The sequence below is a fragment of the Mobula birostris genome, chromosome 4 (assembly GCF_030028105.1).
Source record: "Mobula birostris isolate sMobBir1 chromosome 4, sMobBir1.hap1, whole genome shotgun sequence".
NCBI classification, from domain to species: domain Eukaryota; kingdom Metazoa; phylum Chordata; class Chondrichthyes; order Myliobatiformes; family Myliobatidae; genus Mobula; species Mobula birostris.
This window is the reverse complement of record NC_092373.1, coordinates 173,083,441-173,104,992: the sequence shown is the minus strand read 5'-3', so window position 1 is coordinate 173,104,992 and position 21,552 is coordinate 173,083,441. Positions and strand designations below refer to the sequence as shown.

Sequence of the window (21,552 nt, the reverse complement as noted above, 5' to 3'; positions counted from 1 at the left end):
GCAGTTTGTTTCGGATTATCTACTGATAAGAGGAAAATGAACCAATTGGGTTAGTTGTTATGCCTGTGGGGTGTCTGTAAGAGATTGTATGCGTGGGGTTTTGGGGGGAGAAGGCAGGAGAGAGAGACAGAGGATGGACCAGGTGCTGTGATGTCTGCTAACGGGGTCGGACCCCGAGCGGGGCGCTCAGCGAGGAGACGGAGACGGACTCATGTGCAGCGTCTGGTCGACCACCGTTGTTGGTCTCAGGCGGCCGGTCGAGGTGGTCCGAGGGGTCGCAGGGTGAAGAAAAAGGGTCCTGAGCTCCAACTGTTTGTGCACGAAGAGATTGAACTTTGATAAGTGTGGCGCCTTTTATTTTCCTTTTATATTTTATTCTCTCTTAATTATATAGTTCCAGTCATATCTATAAACTGTATATCATTTAATCATATCTGGTGTACTGTCTGTTATTTGGGCGGGGTGGGGTACATCACACAGCATCCACACAAACTATTACCCAGTTTGGGGGGACCGAGGGCTGTTTCCCTAGACGACAGCGAGCCGAGCGACCCTGAGGCTGGCCGGGGGGGCTACACAGGAAAAGCTAGAGAGTGGTAGTAGATGGTTGCCTCCCTGACTGGAGCCTGTAACCAGTGGAGTGCTGCAAGGATCAGTGCTGGGCCTATTGTTGTTTGTCATCTATATCAACAATCTGGATGATAATGTGGTAAACTGGATCGGCAAATTTGCAGATGGCCCTAAGACCCCAAGTTTAAACTAACTTGCGAGGGGGATGGGATCCGGAGCGATAGAGCAGTGAAAGAAGTGCATGGAGTAAAGCCAGATCTAACATATAGAGAGGCTTTGAGGAAAGGGAAGCAGAATAAAGAGTGTAAAGGTAGTAAGGTAGAAGGGCTAAAGTGTGTGTACTTCAATGCAAGAAGCATTAGGAACAAAGGTGATGAACTGAGAGCGTGGATACATACATGGAATTATGATGCAGTGGCCATTACAGAGACTTGGCTGGCACCAGGGCAGGAATGGATTCTCAATATTCCTGGATTTCAGTGCTTTAAAAGGGATGGGGGGGGGTAAAAGGGGAGGAGGGGTGGCATTACTGGTCAGGAATACTATTACAGCTACAGAAAGGGTGGGTAAAATAGCAGGATCCTCTTTTGAGTCAGTATGGGTGGAAGTCAGGAACAGGAAGGGAGCAGTTACTCTATTGGGCGTATTCTATAGGCCCCCTGGTAGCAGCAGAGATACAGAGGAGCAGATTGGGAGGCAGATTTTGGAAAGGTGCAAAAATAACAGGGTTGTTATCATGGGTGACTTTAACTTCCCTAATATTGATTGGCACCTGATTAGTTCCAAGGGTTTAGCTGGGGCAGAGTTTGTTAAGTGTGTCCAGGACAGATTCCTGTCACAGTATGTTGACAGGACAACTCGGGGGAATGCCATACTAGATCTAGTATTAGGTAACGAACCGGGTCAGGTCACAGATCTCTCAGTGGGTGAGCATCTGGGGGACAGTGACCACCACTACCTGGCCTTTGCATTATCATGGAAAAGGACAGAATCAGAGAGGACAGGAAAATTTTTAATTGAGGAAGGGCAAATTATGAGGCTATAAGGCTAGAACTTGCGGGTGTGAATTGGGATGATGCTTTTGCAGAGAAATGTACTATGGACATGTGGTCGATGTTAAGAGATCTCTTGCAAGATGACAGGGATAAATTTGTCCCGGTGAGGAAGATAAAGAATGGTAGGGTGAAGGAACCATGGGTGACAAGTGAGGTGGAAAATCTAGTCAGGTGGAAGAAAGAAGCATACATGAGGTTTCAGGAAGCAAAGATCAGATAGGTCTATTGAGGAATATAGGGAAGCAAGAAAGGAGCTTAAGAAGGGGCTGAGAAGAGCAAGAAAGGGGACATGAGAAGTCCTTGGCAGGTAGGGTAAAGGAAAACTCCAAGGCATTCTTCAATTATGTGAAGAAAAAAAGGATGACAGGAGTGAAGGTAGGACCGATTAGAGATAAAGGTGGGAAGATGTGCCTAGAGGCTGTGGAAGTGAGCGAGGTCCTCAATGAATACTTCTCTTCGGTATTCACCAATGAGAGGGAACTTGATGATGGTGAGGACAATATGAGTAAAATTGATGTTCTGGAGCATGTTGACATTAAAGGAGAGGAGCTGTTGGAGTTGTTAGAATACATTAGGACAGATAAGTCCCCGGGGCCTGACGGAATATTCCTCAGGCTGCTCCACGAGGCGAGGGAAGAGATTGCTGAGCCTCTGGCTAGGATCTTTATGTCCTTGTTGTCCACAGGAATGGTACTGGAGGATCGGAGGGAGGCAAATGTTGTCCCCTTGTTCAAAAAAGGTAGTAGGGATAGTCCGGGTAATTATAGACCAGTGAGCCTTATGTCTGTGGTGGGAAAGCTGTTGGAAAAAATTCTTAGAGATAGGATCTCTGGGCATTTAGAGAATCATGGTCTGATCAGGGACTGTCAGCATGGCTTTCTGAAAGGCAGATCGTGTCTAACAAGCCTGATAGAGTTCTTTGAGGAGGTGACCAGGCATATAGATGAGCGTAGTGCAGTGGATGTGATCTATATAGATTTTAGTAAGGCATTTGACAAGGTTCCACATGGTAGGCTTATTCAGAAGGTCAGAAAGCATGGGATCCAGGGAAGTTTGGTCAGGTGGATTCAGAATTGGCTTGCCTGCAGAAGGCAGAGGGTTGTGGTGGAGGGAGTACATTCGGATCGGAGGGTTGTGACTGGTGGTGTCCCACAAGGATCAGTCCTAGGGCCACTACTTTTCGTGATTTTTATTAACCACCTGGATGTGGGGGTAGAAGGGTGGGTTGGCAAGTTTGCAGATAACACAAAGGTTGGTGGTGTTGTAGATAGTGTAGAGGATTGTCAAAGATCGCAGAGAGACATTGATAGGTTGCAGAAGTGGGCTGAAAAGTGGCAGGTGGAGTTCAACCTGGAGAAGTGTGAGGTGGTACACTTTGGAAGGACAAACTCCAAGGCAGAGTACAAAGTAAATGGCAGGATACTTGGTAGTGTGGAGGAGCAGAGGGATCTGGGGTTACACGTTCACAGATCCCTGAAAGTTGCCTCACAGATAGATAGGGTAGTTAAGAAAGCTTATGGGATGTTAGCTTTCATAAATTGAGGGATAGAATTTAAGAGTCGCAAGGTAATGATGCAACTCTATAAAACTCTGGTTAGGCCACACTTGGGAGTACTGTGTCCAGTTCTGGTTGCCTCACTATAAGAAGGACGTGGAAGCATTGGAAAGGGTACAGAGGAGATTTACCAGGATGCTGCCTGGTTTAGAGAGTATGGATTATGATCAGAGGTTAAGGGAGCTAGGGCTTTACTCTTTGGAGAGAAGGAGGATGAGAGGAGACATGATTGAGGTATACAAGATATTAAGAGGAATAGATAGAGTGGATAGCCAGCGCCTCTTCCCCAGGGCACCACTGCTCAATACAAGAGGACATGGCTTTAAGGTAAGGGGTGGGAAGTTCAAGGGGGATATTAGAGGAAGGTTTTTTACTCAGAGAGTGGTTGGTGCGTGGAATGCACTGCCTGAGTCAGTGGTGGAGGCAGATACCTAGTGAAATTTAAGAGACTACTAGATAGGTATATGGAGGAATTTAAGGTGGGGGGGGGTTATATGGGAGGCAGGGTTTGAGGGTCGGCACAATAATGTGGGCCAAAGGGCCTGTACTGTGCTGTACTTTTCTATGTTCTATGTTCTATTGGGGCTGCAGTGGACAGCGATGAAGGCTATCATGGCTTGCAGCAGGACCTAGACACTGGAAAAATGGCAGGGGGAATTTAATGCAGGAAAGTGTGAGGTGTTGTACTTTGGTAGGATAAACCAGGGTAGGATTTACACAGTGAGTGACAGGGCACTGAAAAGTGCAGTAGAACAAAGGGATCTGGGAATACGTGCATAATTCATTGAAAGTAGATAAGGTTAAAAAGAAATTTTTTGGCACATAGGGCTTCATAAATCAAAATATTGAATACAGGAGTTGGGATATAATGTTGAAGTTATGTAAGACATTGCTGAGGCCTAACTTGGAGTATGGTGTACAGTTTGGTCATGAACCTACAGGAAAGATGTAAGTAAGTTTGAAAGGGTACTGAGAAAATTTACAAGGATGTTGTCGGGACTTCAGGACCAGAGGTATAAGGAAAGATTGAAAAGATTAGGACTTTATTCCTTGGGACATGGAGGATTGAGAGGAGATTTGACAGAGGTATACAAGAATATGAGGGGTATAGTTAGGGTAAATGCAAGCAGGCTTTTTCCACTGGGGTCAGGTAGACTACAACTGGAGGTCATGGGCTTACGATGAGAGGTGAAAAGTTTAAGGGGAACATGAGGGGAAACCCCTTCACTCAGAGGATTGTAAGACTGTGGTACGAGCTGCCAGTGCAAGTGGTGCATGCAAGCCCAATTTCAATGTTTCAAGAGAAGTTTGGATAGGTACATGGATCATAGGGGTATGGATGGCTATGATCCGAGTGCAGGCCAGCGTAGATCAGCCAAGGTCCTATTAAAAGGTGGAAAAAGCTTGAGGGGCTGAGTGCCCTACTCCTACTCCGAGCTTTTTGTGTCAGTGAGATGTTCCCAATACTCTGGCTGATATTTGTTTGTCCCCCAACATCAGTAAGGTGTAGGACAGAAATATAAGCCGCACCCTTGTAATGGTTACAATCTTAGGTTATGTAGGAACAAACCTTATTCAGCACAGCCGTGTGGTGGGCCCCACAGGACACATAGATGACTCGCTTAAACTGCAGCAGCTGCACACGAGCGGGTTGATATCGAACTGTAACGAGAAAACAGGCTCAGTCAAGAGCATGCCTTCCCCTGAGGTGTGCAGCTGGGACTCTGCACACATTGAGGAGTGATCAGACACTGCAGATCAGGGGTTCTCAACCAGGGTTCCGCGAGAGGTCGCCATTAAATAAAATAAACATTGCTTTTTGATCTTCATGCAACGCTAGTGCTCGCAGTGGTGGGCAGTGACCCTCCCCCCTTAGAAATCTCGTTCGAGGTCTCAGCTCAGTATGGCAGTGGACAGTCGGACCATGTTTATTCTCAGTCTTTGACGTGAGATCAGGGAGGCCGTTGATAAGTGGTGAGCACTGTATTGCACGGAGGGGAGGACGGTAGGCTGATAACTGGTGAGCACTGTATTGCACAGGGGGAGGACGGTAGGCTGATAACTGGTGAGCGCTGTATTGCACGGAAGGGAGGACGGTAGGCTGATAACTGGTGAGCGCTGTATTGCACGGAGGGGAGGACGGTAGGCTGATAACTGGTGAGCGCTGTATTGCACGGAGGGGAGGACGGTAGGCTGATAAGTGGTGAGCGCTGTATTGCACGGAGGGGAGGACGGTAGGCTGATAAGTGGTGAGCGCTGTATTGCACGGAGGGGAGGACGGTAGGCTGATAACTGGTGAGCGCTGTATTGCACGGGGGGAGGACGGTAGGCTGATAACTGGTGAGCACTGTATTGCACGGAGGGGAGGATGGTAGGCTGATAAGGAGTGAGAAGTGCGTTTTCTGAGTATTGAATAGACTCTCCCTACTTGGACTGTGACGTCAGCTCTCAACAGGGTGTTTGAGCCGAAAGGTGAATTGCAGTAATATCTTCAAGAAAATAGTAGGCCAGATTTTGCTAAGCGCTTTGAAGATGAAGAATGGCTGCAGAAACTTAACAGACATTTTTCATCCTATGAACCAGTTGAACAGGTCTCCGCAAGGTCCTGGAGAAAATGTTTTGACTTCAAGTGACAAGACTCTTGGACAAAAGGAAACTGAATCTTTGGAAAAATCATGTTGCAAAAGGAAATCTTGAATTGTTTCCACTACTGCTTGGACATGAGAGTGAGGAAAGATATTAGAAAGTCTCGAGTCTTATTGAAAACCACCTGGAAGAACTGCAGAACAAAATTGAACAGTGTTTTCCCTCCCTTTCAACACAAGTGTATGACTAGGTGAGGGACCCTTTCTCTGAATTTTCTGCTCAGCCTGAGAACTTAACTTTGAGAGGAGAGGAGGAACTTTGTGAGCTTCACTCTGATCGTGAACTCAAGATGAGATTTACTGACCTGCCTCTGGACAAGTTCTGGATTTCTGTGAAAGAAGAGTATCCTGCCATTCATAGGAAAGAAATGAACATTTTACCGCAGTTTTCAACTTCTTACATGTGTGAGCAAACTTTTTCTTGTTTAACAAGCGTCAAAAGCAAGGATAGGAATCGTCTCATTTCAGTTGACGGTAAAATTTATGTGTGTTTATCTGAAATTCAACCCAGAATTGAGAAATTTATTATGTTTGCCTTATGAATTTTTAAAATTTATGAAAGAGAAAGAAAGAGTAATTTCAAGAAAGGTATGCTAAGCTTAACTATCTGTTTTTTTTCCCAAGAAAGGTTGGTTAAAAATTCATTCTCTACCCAAAAAAGCATTGACGATTATTTTTGGGTTATTACTGATCACGCTAATCTACCATGAGCTCTAGATAGAATAGTTTTTATGCAGGGGTTCTGAGACCTGAAAATTATTTCAAGCATTCCTTCAGGGCAAAAAGGTTGAGAAAGGCTGCTGTAGGTCAAACAACAGCCGTCCCAAACCTCACATGGAGATCCAATCATGACTTCCAATTTCTAATCATCCAGCTGCTCCACACTGAGTCTGTTCTGCTATTCCATTATGGTGATGGGCCAAAGGCCCTGTTTCTGAGTGTACAGATTGGATTAAAAACTATATGAAGGATGAGGAATAAATGTTGGCCTTATTAGTGACAGCCAGAGCTCATCAGAACATACATAGTTGGGGATTTAGCCAGCAGCTTAAAGCCTGCAGTTCTGTTCCTATTGTATCCGGTGCTCCTGGTGTGACCTCTACATCAATGAAACCCAACCCAAACGGGGGAACACTTTGTTGAGCATCTTCACTCCGTTCCCTGTAAAAGACAAGATTTCCCGGTGGCCATCATTTCAATTCGACATCCAATACCCATTCTGACATGTCAGTCCATGGCCTCTACTGCCATGATGAGGCCAAACTCAGGTTGGAGGAGCAACACCTCACATTCCATCCAGGTGGCTTCCAATCTGATGGCAAGAACATCGATTTCTCCAACTTCCAGTAATTACTCCCCTGCATCTTCTCCTTCTCTCTTTTTCCATTCTCCATCCTGGCTACCCTCTCACCCCTTCTCTTCTCCTCACCTGCCTATCACCTCTCTCTGGTTTCCCTCCTCCTTCCTTTTCTTCCAAGCTCTACTTCCCCCTATGAGATCCCCTCTTCTTCAACACCTTACCTCTTCCACCTATCATGTCCAAGCTTCTTACTTCATACCCCCGCCCTTCCCCACCCACCCACCTTCCCCCTCACCTGGTCTAACCTATCACCTGCCAGCTTGTATTCCTTTCCCTCTTCTCTTCTTATTTATTCGAGTTTCTGCCCTCTTCCTTTCCAGTCCCGATGAAGGGTCTGAGCTGTTTTATTTCTCTCTGTAGATCCTGCCTGACTTGCTGAGTTACCCCAGCATTTTGTGTGTGTTGCTCAACATTTCCAGACTCTCAGGAACCCCTTGAGTTCTGTCCCTCTTTTGTGCTGTGAGCTGTAAGATCCCATCTTCAAAAATTTTTTTTAAAAAAAGAGTTTAATTATATTTTACAGAGTAAAAATGTCACTGCTTACTAGGGTGCCATAGTAGCATAGCAGATAACGAGACACTCTTACAGCTCGGAGTTCAGAGTTCAATCCTGGGGGCGTCTACAGTATAAGGAGCTTGTACGTCCTCCCTGTGAACCGCGTGGATTTCTGCCGAGTGCTCCGGTTTCTTCTGAAGTCCAAAGACTGTCAGGCATAACCTATGGTTAGTAGGTCAATGGGCCGTAGTAAATTGTCTAGTGATTAGGCTAGTGTTAAATAGGTGGGTTGCTGGGGGTTGCAACTCATTGTGATGGAACGGGCTGTTCTTTGCTGTATCTATCTATCTAATAATATGTAATTATGGAGATCTAAAGTGCGTAATTCCACATTGGTATTGATTTGTTTAAACAGTTAATTTTACCTAAATAACCTTCAGAGCTCTGTCTGTATTTCAGAGGTGTTCCACCAGGGGGAGCCCATTGTTGGGGTTGACACTGGAGCTGCTGGTCTCAGGCAACAACAGCGGTGATTTCTTTTGCAGGTACTGTACCTAAATCTTTTTAATTAAGGTACCTCAGAAGAATACTGTGAGATAAAATCTAACACAGTCACAAAAGCAGGTGGCATTGCAAACTTGATGAAATAAGTGGTAATGAAAAGAGGAAATATGTGGGATAGTCTGCAGGTCAGGTAGCAGCTGTGGGGGAGAGGGGGAGGGAGGGGGAGAGAATGAGAATCAATGTCAAGAATGTTGCTTCATCAGAGTAGGTAAAATAGGAAATCAGTCTGCTTTAAATGCCAAAGAGGAGGAGGCTGGAGAGAACAGGGGGAATATACGTAACAGGGTGGAGACAAAATGCTTATGCTGCCTGGTTAATCCATTGACCTGAAATGCTATCTCTGTTCCTCCCTCCACAGGTGTTGTCCAACCTGCTGAGTGTTTTCCAGCACACCCTGCTCTTAGTTTAGATTTCTAGAGTCTGTCTGTTTTTTTCACTCTTCAAAAGTTTGAAAAAATTTCTAAAAGAGAGGGACAGTTTTTTGCGAGAGGTATTCTACAGCTCAGAATAGGAGAGATAACATTACAAGGGGTTAAGGAGCTGAAGAATATCATGGAAAGAATGCATAAGGTGAAGAGATTGGACACCAGGATCAGAACTTTAATATTGAGGCCTTGTTTAACTAGGAACCAATTTGGTTTAAGGAATAAAGGTGTGAATAGCCCAAATAGCTGATGAGACAGAGGCAGCAGAGGTTGATAAATATAAAGATTGACTTTATTTGTCACATATACGTCAAAACATACAATGAAATATCTCATTTGCGTCAACGGCCAACACAGTCCAAGGACCGTGCTGGGGGCAGCCGCAAGTGTTGCTGGACTTTCCAGCACCAACGTAGCATGTCCACAATTTACTAGTCTTAACCCTCACCACAGGTCTTTGGAATGAAACCGGAGCCCCTGGACGAAACACACAGTCACAGGGAGAGCGGACAAACTCCTTACAGGCAGGAATTGAACCCTGATTGCTGATTGTTCATGGACCCTGAGCTCGAGGATTCACTTTCTAAACCTCTCCATCTCTCTCTCTCTCTCTCTCCTCCTGTAAGACCCTCCTTAAAGTCCATCTGTTCGACCAAGGTTTGGATCACCTGGTCTGTACTGAAATTAGAATTGGTCTATTATTGTCATCTGAACTGAAATACAGTGAGCATGCTATTCAGATAGATGATCACATACATAACTATATAGAGTATAAAAGGGAACAGGAAACAGTATATGTTACAGTTACAGAGAGTGTAGGGCAGGTAGACAAATAAAAGTGCAATTGGGCAGAGTTCTTAATCATATAGGTCTGTTCAAGAGCCTTACAACAGTGGGATAGAAGGTGTTCTTGAGCCTGATGATCTGCCCGATGGAAGAGGGGAGAAGGGAGAATCTCTGGGTGGGTGGTGTCCCTGAATATGTTGGCTGCTTTTCAAAAGCAACAGGAAGGGTCCTTGACTATATTGATATCTCCCATGACCAGGGCAGGAATGAGAACGCAGAAAGGGAGAAATTGAGAACAGTCTTCCCCATTCCCCTTACCTTTCACATCATTTAGGCCCAGCTGTCCGTGGCAGTTTCCTCCCCATCCAAACACTGCTCCCGAGAGAGACACAACGATGGTGTGGACTCTTCCAGCGGCAATGTGAGCCAAGGGAATCCTTGCCAATGTTGTCACACACTGGGGACTCTGTGTGGACTCTACAAACTTCCCAAGTCCCAGCTGGCCTTGGGAGTTCTGGCCCCACGCAAAGACTCGACCATCTTGTGGGACAGATAAAGAGAAAACCTCGTTAAAATTTACACAGCGGAAGACTGTTCTGTCACCTCTCCTCAAATGAAAATGGTTTGCGCTACTAATTCCCATGAAATGGTATTGATTTGGTTATTACTGTCACATGTGAAGATAGAGTGAAAAGCTTGTCTTGCACACTGTTCATACAGATCAATTCATTGCACAGTGCATTGAAGGACAAGGAAACAATAACAATGCAGAATAATGTGTAACAGTTGCAGAGGAAGTGTAGAACAGGGAAACATTAAAGTGCAAGATTATAATGAAGTCAATTGTGAGGTCAAGAATCCATCCTATCACATTAGGGAACTTTTAATAGTCTTATAACAGTGGGTTAAAAACTGTCCTTGAGCATAGTGATGTGTGCTTTCAGACTTCTGCTGTGTGTCTTCTGCCCGAAGGGAGAGGGGAGAAGACAGAATGTCCAGGGTGGTGGGATCCTAGTCGCTTTACTGCGATAGTGGGCAGTACAGAGGGGAAGCTGGTTCCTACAATGTGCTGAGATGTGTCCACAACTTTTTGCAGTTTCTTGTGGTCATGTGCAGAGATCATCCGAAGTGCTGAGAATCATGGAACAATTTAGTGCAGAAGGTTTTTCAGCCCATCTTGCCCATGCTGTTTTGAGTGTGGCTCAGTGGGTAACCCCCCTCAGCTCAGTTACAAAGGTCATGGTTTCAGGTCCCACTGCAGAGATCTGATCATGCTGCTCAGCACTGAGAGAGTGCCGCACTGTCACCCGTGCTGTCCGTTAGACAGAATGCTGTTTGCTCCCACGGGCACAATTTCAAAGAAAGTGCAGTAAACCTCAAATGGGAGACCAATTCCTCAAATTCGGTAGGCACGATCATATTACTGTTTGTGTGACCTTGCTGTACACAAGTGGTCCCCAATGGTGTCATTGGCTATGAGGCAGTCTTGGTAAAAACGTAGAAAACACAGAAATCTACAGCACATTACAGGCCCTTTGGCCCACAATGTTGTGCCAACCATGTAACCTACTGTAAAAACTGCCCATATTTCCCTACTGCATAGCCCTCTATTTTTCTAAGCTCTATGTGCCTATCTAAGAGTCTCTTAAAAGACCCCATTGTATCCACCTCTACCACCTTCGCTGGCAGTGTATTCCACGCACCCATCACTCTCTGTGTGAAAAACTTACCTTTGACATCCCCCTTGTACCTGCTTCCAAGCACCCTAAAACTATGCCCCCTCATGTTAGCCATTTCAGCCCTGGGGAAAAGCCTCTGGCTATCCACACGATCAATGCCTCTCATCATCTGATACCCCTCTATCAGGTCACCTCTCATCCTCCGTCACTCCAGGGAGAAAAGGCCGAGTTCACTCAACCTTTTCTCATAAAGCATGCTCTCCAATCCTGGCGACATCCTTGTAAATCTCCTCTGCACACTCTCTGTAGAATCCACATCCTTCCAGTAATGAGGTGACCAGAACTGAACACAGTGCTCCAAGTGGGGTCTAACCAAGGCCTTATATAGCTGTAACATTACCTCACAGCTCTTGAACTCAATCCCACTGTTGATGAAGGCCAACACATCATACACGTTCTTAACAACACTGTCAACCTGTGCAGCAGCTTTGAGTGTCCTGTGGACACGGACCCCAAGATCTTGCTGATCCTCCACACTGCCAAGAGTCTTCCCATTTATATTCTATTCTGTCTTCAAATTTGACCTTCCAAAATGAACCACATGCTTGGTTGTTGGTAGGTAGGGTTAATACCTGACTTTCAAGAGCACTTGTGAGTTATGTTCCGGCTGGATTTAGTCATTAAACTGCTGGAGAACAGTGCGGAAAGAACAGGTGCTGTTTTCTCCCGGTAGGGATTAGAGTTTAGTTCCAAGTGCTCCTGCCACGTTTTGTCACCCTGTAACCTTATCCTTCAATCGCTTTGAATTACGGAGGACAGCATGTGTATAAATGTCTCTCCCCAGTAGACTTCATCATGATCATTATGACTCCAGTATTTCTACTATTTTTTAATGTTTCTTAATTGTACATATGATTTTTTTGTGTTCTATCGCTGAGCAGCAGTGAACCATCTGATTGGCCTATCAGAGTTCTCTCTGGGAACTAGTTGACTTGATCAGCATTTCTGATCTGGCTATTGTTCACAACTGCATTTAATAAAAATAAAAAAAAATCAGGGAACTCCATCTGTCACTTTTCAGCCCAGTTCTGCATCCTACTGATGTCCCGCTGTAACCTCTGACAACCTCCAGACTATCCACTACACCAACTTTTGTGTCATCAGCAAACTTACTAACCCACCCTTCTACTCCTCATCCAGGTCATTTATAAAATCACAAAGAAGAGGGGTCCCAGAACAGATCCCTGTGGGACAACACTGGTCACAATTCTCCATGAAGAATATGAACCATCTACAACCACCCTTTGCCTTCTGTGGGCAAGCCAATTCTGGATTCGCAAAGCAAGGCCTCCTTGGCTGCCATGCTCCCTTACTTTCTGAAGGAGCCTTGCATGGGGAACCTTATCAAATGCCTTACTGAAATCCATATACACTACATCCACTGCTCAACCTTCATCAATGTGTTTTGTTACATCCTTAAAGGATTCAATCAGGGTCGTAAGGCATGACCTACCCTTGACAAAACCATGCTGACTATCCCTAATCAGATTATGTCTCTCCAAATGCTCATAAATCCTGCCTCTCAGGATCTTCTCCAACAACTTGCCCACCACTGAAGTAAGACTCACTGGTCTATAATTTCCTGGGTTATCTCTACTCCCTTTCTTGAACAAGGGAACATCATTTGTTACCTTCCAAACCTCTGGTACTTCTCCCATCTTTATTGATGATGCAAAGATCACCGCCAGAGGCTCAGCAATTTCCTCCCTCGCTTCCCACAATAGACTGGGGTATATCTCTTACGGTCCCGGCAACTAATCGCCATGTATTCAACCTGAGCCTGAGGCTCTGGAAGGTTCCTGTATTGTGGAAGACGTCCTGCCGCGTCCCTGTGCCAAAGATGCCGCGCCCCAGCGGCCTCAATGACTATAGACCGGTGGCATTGACCTCCCACATCATGAAGACCCTGGAGAGACTTGTTCTGGAGCTGCTCCGGCCTATGGTCAGGCCACACTTAGATCCCCTCCAGTTCGCCTACCAGCCCCGACTAGGGGTTGAGGATGCCATCATCTTCCTGCTGAACCATGTCTACGCCCACCTGGACAAGCCAGCAAGCACTGCGAGGGTCATGTTTTTTGACTTCTCCAGTGCATTCAACACCATCCGCCCTGCTCTGCTGGGGGAGAAGCTGACAGCGATGCAGGTGGACGCTTCCCTGGTATCATGGATTCTTGATTACCTGACTGGCAGACCACAGTACGTGTGCTTGCAACACTGTGTGTCCGACAGAGTGATCAGCAGCACTGGGGCTCCACAGGGACTGTCTTGTCTCCCTTTCTCTTCACCATTTACACCTCGGACTTCAACTACTGCACAGAGTCTTGTCATCTTCAGAAGTTTTCTGATGGCTCTGCCATAGTTGGATGCATCAGCAAGGGAGATGAGGCTGAGTACAGGGCTACGGTAGGAAACTTTGTCACATGGTGTGAGCAGAATTATCTGCAGCTTAATGTGAAAAAGACTAAGGAGCTGGTGGTAGACCTGAGGAGAGCTAAGGTACCGGTGACCCCTGTTTCCATCCAGGGGGTCAGTGTGGACATGGTGGAGGATTACAAATACCTGGGGATACGAATTGACAATAAACTGGACTGGTCAAAGAACACTGAGGCTGTCTACAAGAAGGGTCAGAGCCGTCTCTATTTCCTGAGGAGACTGAGGTCCTTTAACATCTGCTGGACAATGCTGAGGATGTTCTACAAGACTGTGATGGCCAGTGCGATCATGTTTGCTGTTGTGTGCTGGGGCAGCAGGCTGAGGGTGGCAGACAGCAACAGAATCAACAAACTCATTCATAAGGCCAGTGATGTTGTGGGGATGGAACTGGACTCTCTGATGGTGGTGTCTGAAAAGAGGATGCTGTCTAAGTTGCATGCCATCTTGGTCAATGTCTCCCATCCACTACATAATGTACTGGTTGGGCACAGGAGTACATTCAGCCAGAGACTCATTCCACCGAGATGCAGTACTGAGCATCATAGGAAGTCATTCCTGCCTGTGGCCATCAAACTTGACAACTCCTCCCTTGGAGGGTCAGACATCCTGAGCCAATAGGCTGGTCCTGGACTTATTTCATAATTTATTGGCATAATTTACATATTACTATTTAACTAGTTATGGTTCTATTACTATTTATTATTTATGGAGCAACTGTAATGAAAACCAGTTTCCCCCGGGATTAATAAAGTATGACTATGACTATTATCTAACTCAATACTTTTTAACAGCTCCAGCACACCCTCTTTCTTAATGACTATACGTTCAAGCATTTCAGTCTGCTGTAAGTCATCCCCACAATTGCCAAGGTCCTTTTCACTGGTGGATATTGAAGCAAAGTATTCATTAAGTACCTCTGCTACCTCCTCCGGCTCCGTGTGCACTTTTCCACTCTCGCTCCTGATTGGTCCTATTCTCACACGGTTCATCCTCTTGCTCTTCACATACTTGTAAAACGTCTTGGGGTTTTCCTTAATCCTGCTCGCCAAGGCCTTTTCATGGCCCCTCTTAGCTCTCATAATTTCATTCTTGAGCTCCTTCCTGGCATCCTTGTAATTTTCTAGAGCTCTAACAGTACCTAGTTTCTTGAACCTTTTATAAGCATTTCTTTTCTTCTTAACTAGATTTTCTACATCCTTTGTACATCATGGTTCTTTTACCCTACCACCCTTTCCCTGCCTCAATGGAACGTACCTATGCATAACAACATACAAATGTTCCCTGAACATTTGCCACATTTCTGCTGTGCATTTCCCTGAGAATGTCTGCCCCCAATTTATGTTCCCAAGTTCCTGCCTAATAGCATAATTATTCCTCCTACCCCAGTTACCCAATTAAATGTTTTCCCAAACACGAGAAAATCTGCAGATGCTAGAAATTCAAGCAACACATACAAAATGTGTTTGTGTTTTAAATTCACTACTGCGAAGCCTCTTCCAGTGATGCCTACGCTGAAGAAATTTAAATCTTCTTTTTGACGGGAGTTTAGTGAAACCCTCTCTCACTGCTTCCCAGCTATAATTTCTTCGCCCCTTCAACTTTTTGACCATACGCTCACCCAGTCCTGACCAAGGGTCTCAGCCCGAAACGTCGACTGTACTTCTTCCTACAGATGCTGTCTGGCCTGCTGCGTTCCACCAGCATTTTGTGTGTGTTGCTTAAATATTTTCCCAAATTGTCTTCTCCTATCTCTCTCCAGCACCATGGTAAAGAAGATAGAGTTGTGATCACTATTTCCAAAATGCTCTCCCACTGAGAAATCTGACACCTGACTGAAGAGTTCACCAACATTTTCATCAGCGCTCCTTCCATACAACTTCTCCCACAGCATGTGATTACCCTCGATACTGCCTCTTCTACAGTGTACGACTCCCTCAGCACTGCCTCTCTCACAGAACGTGGGGTCCCTCAGTACCACCTCTCCCACAGCACGGTGATCCCCCAATACTCTGCCCCCACAGCAAGGGGCTTCCTCAGTACCATCCCTCCCACAGTGTGACCCTCCCTCAGTACCGCCCCTCCCACAGTGTGGCCATCCCTCAGTACCGCCCCTCCCACAGTGTGACCCTCCCTCAGTACTGCCCCTCCCACAGTGTGACTCTCCCTCAGTACCGCCCCTTCCACAGTGTGACCCTCCCTCAGTACCATCCCTTCCACAGTGTGACACTCCCTCAGTACCGCCCCTCCCACAGTGTGGCCATCCCTCAGTACTGCCCCTCCCACAGTGTGACCCTCCCTCAGTACTGCCCCTCCCACAGTGTGACTCTCCCTCAGTACCACCCCTTCCACAGTGTGACTCTCCCTCAGTACCACCCCTTCCACAGTGTGACCCTCCCTCAGTACCGCCCCTTCCACAGTGTGACCCTCCCTCAGTACCGCCCCTCCCACAGTGTAGTTTCCTGCCTGTGATGCCCCTTTAGGGGACTGGGAATCAATCCGCCGTGAGCCTGATTCACATTCCTCAGAAGCGTTCTATCATCCAATGTGATCAACAAGCCTCCCAGTTCCTCTGTCTGACCTCCCTACCTTTGCAGAGAGCCAGCGAGTGACTCTTTCCACAGGCAACTTGAACAACGCACTTCTCTGCAAGGACGCTGAATAACCTGTCGGACAGGTAAATCATTAAGTAGTAATTCATGCCAGAAATTCATTTTAAAATATCGTTAGGACCTAGGAACTCTCAATGTTATCTCCTGTCATAACTCAAGGTCCACATCTTCCAGCCTGCACCTCAGCAGCAAATTAACTCCACCGCACCGCAGTTGCACTCCCTGGAAGGCTGTGTTCACACTCAGACATCATCATATTAAAAATAAAGTCTTCCTCTGTCTGTTGGGCATTCACTCTGTATTGTCTTTTTGTCAGTTCTAGTTGTGTACTTTCTTATATATTTAAATATAGTTTATTTATTACTTTTAGTTCTTTCCTGTTGTATTTTGCACCTTCGTTGTACACCCAGTTGGTGTGGTCTTTCGTTGTTTCTGTTGTGGTTATTGGATTTACTGAGTATGCGCACAAGAAAGTGAATCTCAAGCTTCTATATGGTGACATATATGTACTTTCATAATACATTTACTTTGAACTTTGATCATTTTGCATTACAGATGTTTAATTTATATTTTATTTTGAAAATGTGTCTCTAGTCCTGTGTGAGGCTGCTGGAAGTAAGTTTTTCTTTGCACCTGTGCATACATGTATTTGTTCCTATGACAATAAACTCAACTTTGACACTGGCACTGACTTTGACAATGAAACGTGCCTCGATACGGCCCCATCTGCAGTGCGGCAGTCCCTCTGTGCTGCCCTTCCTATATCAAGGTACTCCTCACACAGGATGGCACTCCTTCAATACCACACTCCCAAACCGCAGACTACTCTGACTTGCAACTGCCAAACCCCCGACCATCAACAAGAACATGAGCAACAGGCAAATGGGAACCCCGCTGCCCACAGGTCCCCCTCTAGGTCACACACCAGCTGACTTGGAGATGTATCACCGGTCCTTCATCATCACTGGATGTAAGTCGTGGAATTCCCTCCTCAACCACACTGTGGGAGCACCTTCACCAGAAGGTGGGCAACGGTTCAAAAAGGCATCTCACCTCATCTTCTCAAGGACAATAGTGGCTGCTCAATAAATACTGGCCTTGTCTAGATCCAGGAAATAAATTGAAGAAAGCATCTGGTTTATAATCTGATTCAAAAGCTGATGCTTCTGCCATCACATCTCCCCCTCAGTACAACAGTGCCAGCTTGTGTTGTTCTTCTCAAACCTTAGCTCAATCTCACCTTGAAGTCCAAGAGCTACAAAGCTTCCCAACAACACAGATGCTGGAAGTTCAAAAAGTAACACCAGAAAACTTTATCAACAATCAGTCAGGCCACATCTGTGGAGAGAGATTTTCTAAATCGAGAGAAAATACAAAACACTGAGGTGGAAAGGGACTTGTGAGTCCTTGTGCAGGATTCCCTGAAGGTTAATTTGCAGGTTGGGCCTGTGGTGAGGTGGGCAAATGTAATGTCAGCATTCATTTCAAGAGGTCTAGAATATAAAAGTAAGAATGTAATGTGAGGCTTTATAAAGCACTGGTGAGGCCTCACTTGGAGTATGGTGAGCAGTTTTGGGTCCCTTTATCTTAGAAAGGATGTGCTGAAACTGGAGGGGTTTCCAAGGAGGTTCACAAAAATGATTCCAGAACTGAATGGCTTGTCATATAAAGAGCGTTTGATAGCTCTGGGCCTGTATTCACTAGAATTCAGAAGAATGAGGAATGACCTCATTGAAACCTATTGAAAGGTGAAAGGCCTTGATCGAGTGGATGTGGAGAGGATGTTTCCTATGGTAGGAGAGTCTAAGACCAGAGGACACAATTTCAGAATATAGGGGCTCCTTTTAGAAGAGAGATGAGGAGGAATTTCTTCAGCCAGAGAATGGTGATTCTGTGGAATTCTTTGCCACAGATAGCTGTGGAGGCGGAGTCTTTATGTATATTTAAGGCAGAGGTTAACAGATTCTTGATTGGTCAGGGCAACAAGGGATACAGGGAGAAGACAGAAGATTAGGGCTGAGAGGGAAAATTGGCTCAGCCATGATGAAATGACGGAGCAGATTCGATGGGCAAATGGCCTAATTCTGCTCCTATATCTTAAGGTCTTAAATAAGGTTGACATTTCAGGCTGATGACCAGCACTGATAAACACTGAAACATTAGCAGTTTCTCTCTCCATAGATTTTGTCTGACAGAAAGTAGTTTCCATTGTTAATCACTTGTTTATAAGGATCAAGATAATTCTTACTTTGGCTTTGTGATGTAAAAGGGTTTAGCGGTACCCCTACGTTTATTGTTCTGAAGTTTACTAAAATAGACATTTCCGGCTTCAGAAACGTAGAGGATGTTCAAACCCCTGCTGTCCACTGTGTGAATCTTGTCTTCCTGTAACACACTAACAAGCTCTGTGCAGGTGAGAGAACAGAAAAGGAAGTAGAATTTAATGCAATGATGATAAACATATTTGTTTTTATTGGGAATGTAAGCAAAAAGTTAATCGGAAATTGAATTCTCTTCACTTCCTGGTTAAGATTAACTTTTTGTTTTGCACATTTATAACGATAGTTTCTAATTGATACAGAATTCAGAAAGCTGGTGAGCAATCTTGTGGTGAATTAGAAGACATTTCATTAATCAGTTAAATAGATTCTGCAGAAGACTATATTTGCAAAGTTAATTATCTGTTTAAACAGGAAATTCTGACAACCCTGTATTCAACTCTAGAATTTACTTCCTCAGTCCCACTGTCTTTTTATTAAATTTTCTGTGATATACTCCTTAAAGCCCCTCTTCAGCTGAACCCTTAGACACCTGCTTTGATATTCCTTTATGTAGCTCAATATCCAAAAGCTTTTGCCCTTTTGAATTGCTATGACAAGTGTATAACAATGTTGGGTGTGTTATTGGGACACAGCCGCATCAACTTTCTGATGAACTAATTTGCAACAGAGACGTTTCTATTCAGAACAACAGCAGGAGGACCAGCAGAAATGAAAGTGGAAGTAAATTTGGAAGGCACTAATCTGTTTCAGTGAGAAGTTCTCTGAACAAATTCTGAGATCCCTCAGCACAGTCTTGCAAGTTCTGCAAGTAAATAAATGAGGGCTTCTTTTCTTGATTTTCTGGGAGCTACACAGGTATTTTGTTTGCCTTATACTATGAAATAATATTTGCAACTTTGTAATATAAGAATTCCTTTGACATCATTGCATGTCTATTTCCTATACGGATAATTCTTTATTACATTAAAGCCATTTTTCCCAATGCTATCCAATTTGGGGTGTGAGGTGGTGTGGCTCACCTGGTTCTATTTCCCATTCCCTCTTTAAACTCACCAGAGCCTTGTACCTGTTCTTCCTTTTAACTCAAAGGAGTCCTGATTCCCAAACTCTCGTTAAACTTGAGACAGAGACTGCATATGCTGGAAATCCTGAGCAATACACAAAATGCTGGAGGAACACAGCAGGTCAGGCAGCACCTATGGAGGGAAATGGACAGCTGATGTTTCGGTTCAGGACCCTAAATCAGGTTGGACTGAGTAGAGGTGAGATAGCCAGTAGACAGAGGTGGTGAGGAAGGGTGGAGGAAGAGCTGGCAAACTATAGATAGATACATGAGATGGGGGAGGGGATGATAGGCAAGCATGGGAGGGGGAAGAGTGGGAATGGGAATGAAGTGAGAGGTCACCTGTCCATTCACCTCAGTAGATGCTGAGTTCCTCAGTTGTTTTGTGTTTTGCTCTCTTTAAACCCACCTGATTCACTGGAGACCTTATCATACTAACATGAGTTACTTTTAAAAAATAGAAATCTGTTGGTATATAAATAACATTCAATAGTCCAGAAAATCTGCCACCTAGTATCAATAAAGTCTGAAGTGTGCTCCTTCAGAATGACTAAACTGTAGAACAGGGAGTGTGATTAGTTTGGGGATTTCTGCAGCATCAAGTCTAGCATGGAGATGATGGGCCAAATGGTATCCTTCGGTCCTAGAATCAAACATTGTTCTGCATCCATAAATTGATTAATGAATGAGGATTTCATTAATAATGGCTTTGGATATTTAATTTCTGTAACTTCCACATGTTAAGAATTACAAATGGAAAGGTTTGTTGAATTAATTTATCAGATTCCCAGTACATAAGAGATTCAGTCATTCATTTAGTAATGGAGACAATCATTGTCATGCATTTTATTTAGTTTTTTTAATGGATTCATAATTGAAGACCCTCACCATCCGTGACAAGCCCTCTTCTTGTTACTACTATGAGGGAGGTGGTACAGGAGTCTGAAGACCCACACTCAATCATTCATAAACAACATTTTCCCCTCTTCCATCAGATATCTGGACGGTTCATTCAGCTACAAAGACTGCCTCATTATTCTTTTATTTATGTGCTATCTATTTATTGTTATAATTTATAGTAATGTTATATCTTTGCATTGTACTGCTATTGCAAAAGTCAGTGATTATCTCTTCTGATTCTGATCTTTATAATTTCAAAAGACTGAATTTATGTAGCCATCCTTGCAATTTCAGGATGTCACCAACCACGACAAAGCTTAGGAAGGCCACAAATAAATAAAACCGTCTATCTTAACTCGCTCACCTGGCCGACTTCTCTTATGGTGGCTGTTCAATGTATAAACCCTGCCGTTCTTCAGGACAAACACACTTAAATGAGGACTTCTGCAGCAGATGTAGTTAATTTCTTCGTGGTCGTCAAGTTGCTCCCAAGGGGTGGCTTGGACGAGTGTTTGGGCTTTGCTGGACTTGGCTGCCCTGTTCCTGCCAGCCAGATTTCCCCAGTGAAAGATGCAGCTCTCCATACCTCTCTCCATTCAGGCAGAGAGAGTCTGTATGTTTCAGTTTCAGTTTCACTTTCCGTCAGATCTGCACTGGGGAAGAGAATTCACGTGGATCGAGGTGAGGCAATTATTAATCCGCAGCTTTTTAAACTTTGTGCAGTGATGCATGTATTCTCACCAGCCCCACGGTGCCTCAAACTCTCCGTCCCTCAACTCACTCTTTCCCACCCAGACTCCGCCCCTCTTTCTCGTACGACATCGCACAGCTGCAGATTATACGTACTCGAGAACCAGTTCAGGAGATCTCAGCGGTACTCGGAGCGCACGGATTCACGTTGAGTTTATTGCCAAAAGCACAATGAAAAATGCAAATTGTGCCGAGATCTGCTCACCGCTGGCCAGTGGGGTTCCCACAGAACAGCTGACAATACAACTTGACTCCCGCCGGCACAATCCTTGACTCGAAGTGTTAAACCAGGATGTCAGGTACAGTGGTGCAGATAGTAGA

The 21,552-nt window shown here is 45.0% G+C and overlaps 1 protein-coding gene across 1 annotated transcript in view; it reads right to left on the bottom strand.

Annotated features, from left to right (window-relative positions):
* The window catches only part of LOC140196751 (probable E3 ubiquitin-protein ligase HERC4), a 96,610-nt gene extending 75,534 nt beyond the window's left edge, over window positions 1–21,076 (bottom strand). Inside the window, exons 1-5 of the mRNA XM_072256476.1 lie at window positions 20,846–21,076; window positions 18,485–18,641; window positions 16,214–16,290; window positions 9,774–9,995; window positions 4,751–4,842 (exon numbers count right to left, since the gene is read on the bottom strand). Of these exons, the coding sequence (XP_072112577.1) occupies window positions 4,751–4,842; window positions 9,774–9,995; window positions 16,214–16,290; window positions 18,485–18,641; window positions 20,846–21,065 (768 nt within the window). The 5' untranslated portion in view covers window positions 21,066–21,076. The remainder of the gene's footprint in view (window positions 1–4,750; window positions 4,843–9,773; window positions 9,996–16,213; window positions 16,291–18,484; window positions 18,642–20,845) is intronic.
* Window positions 21,077–21,552: the final 476 nt, after the last annotated feature.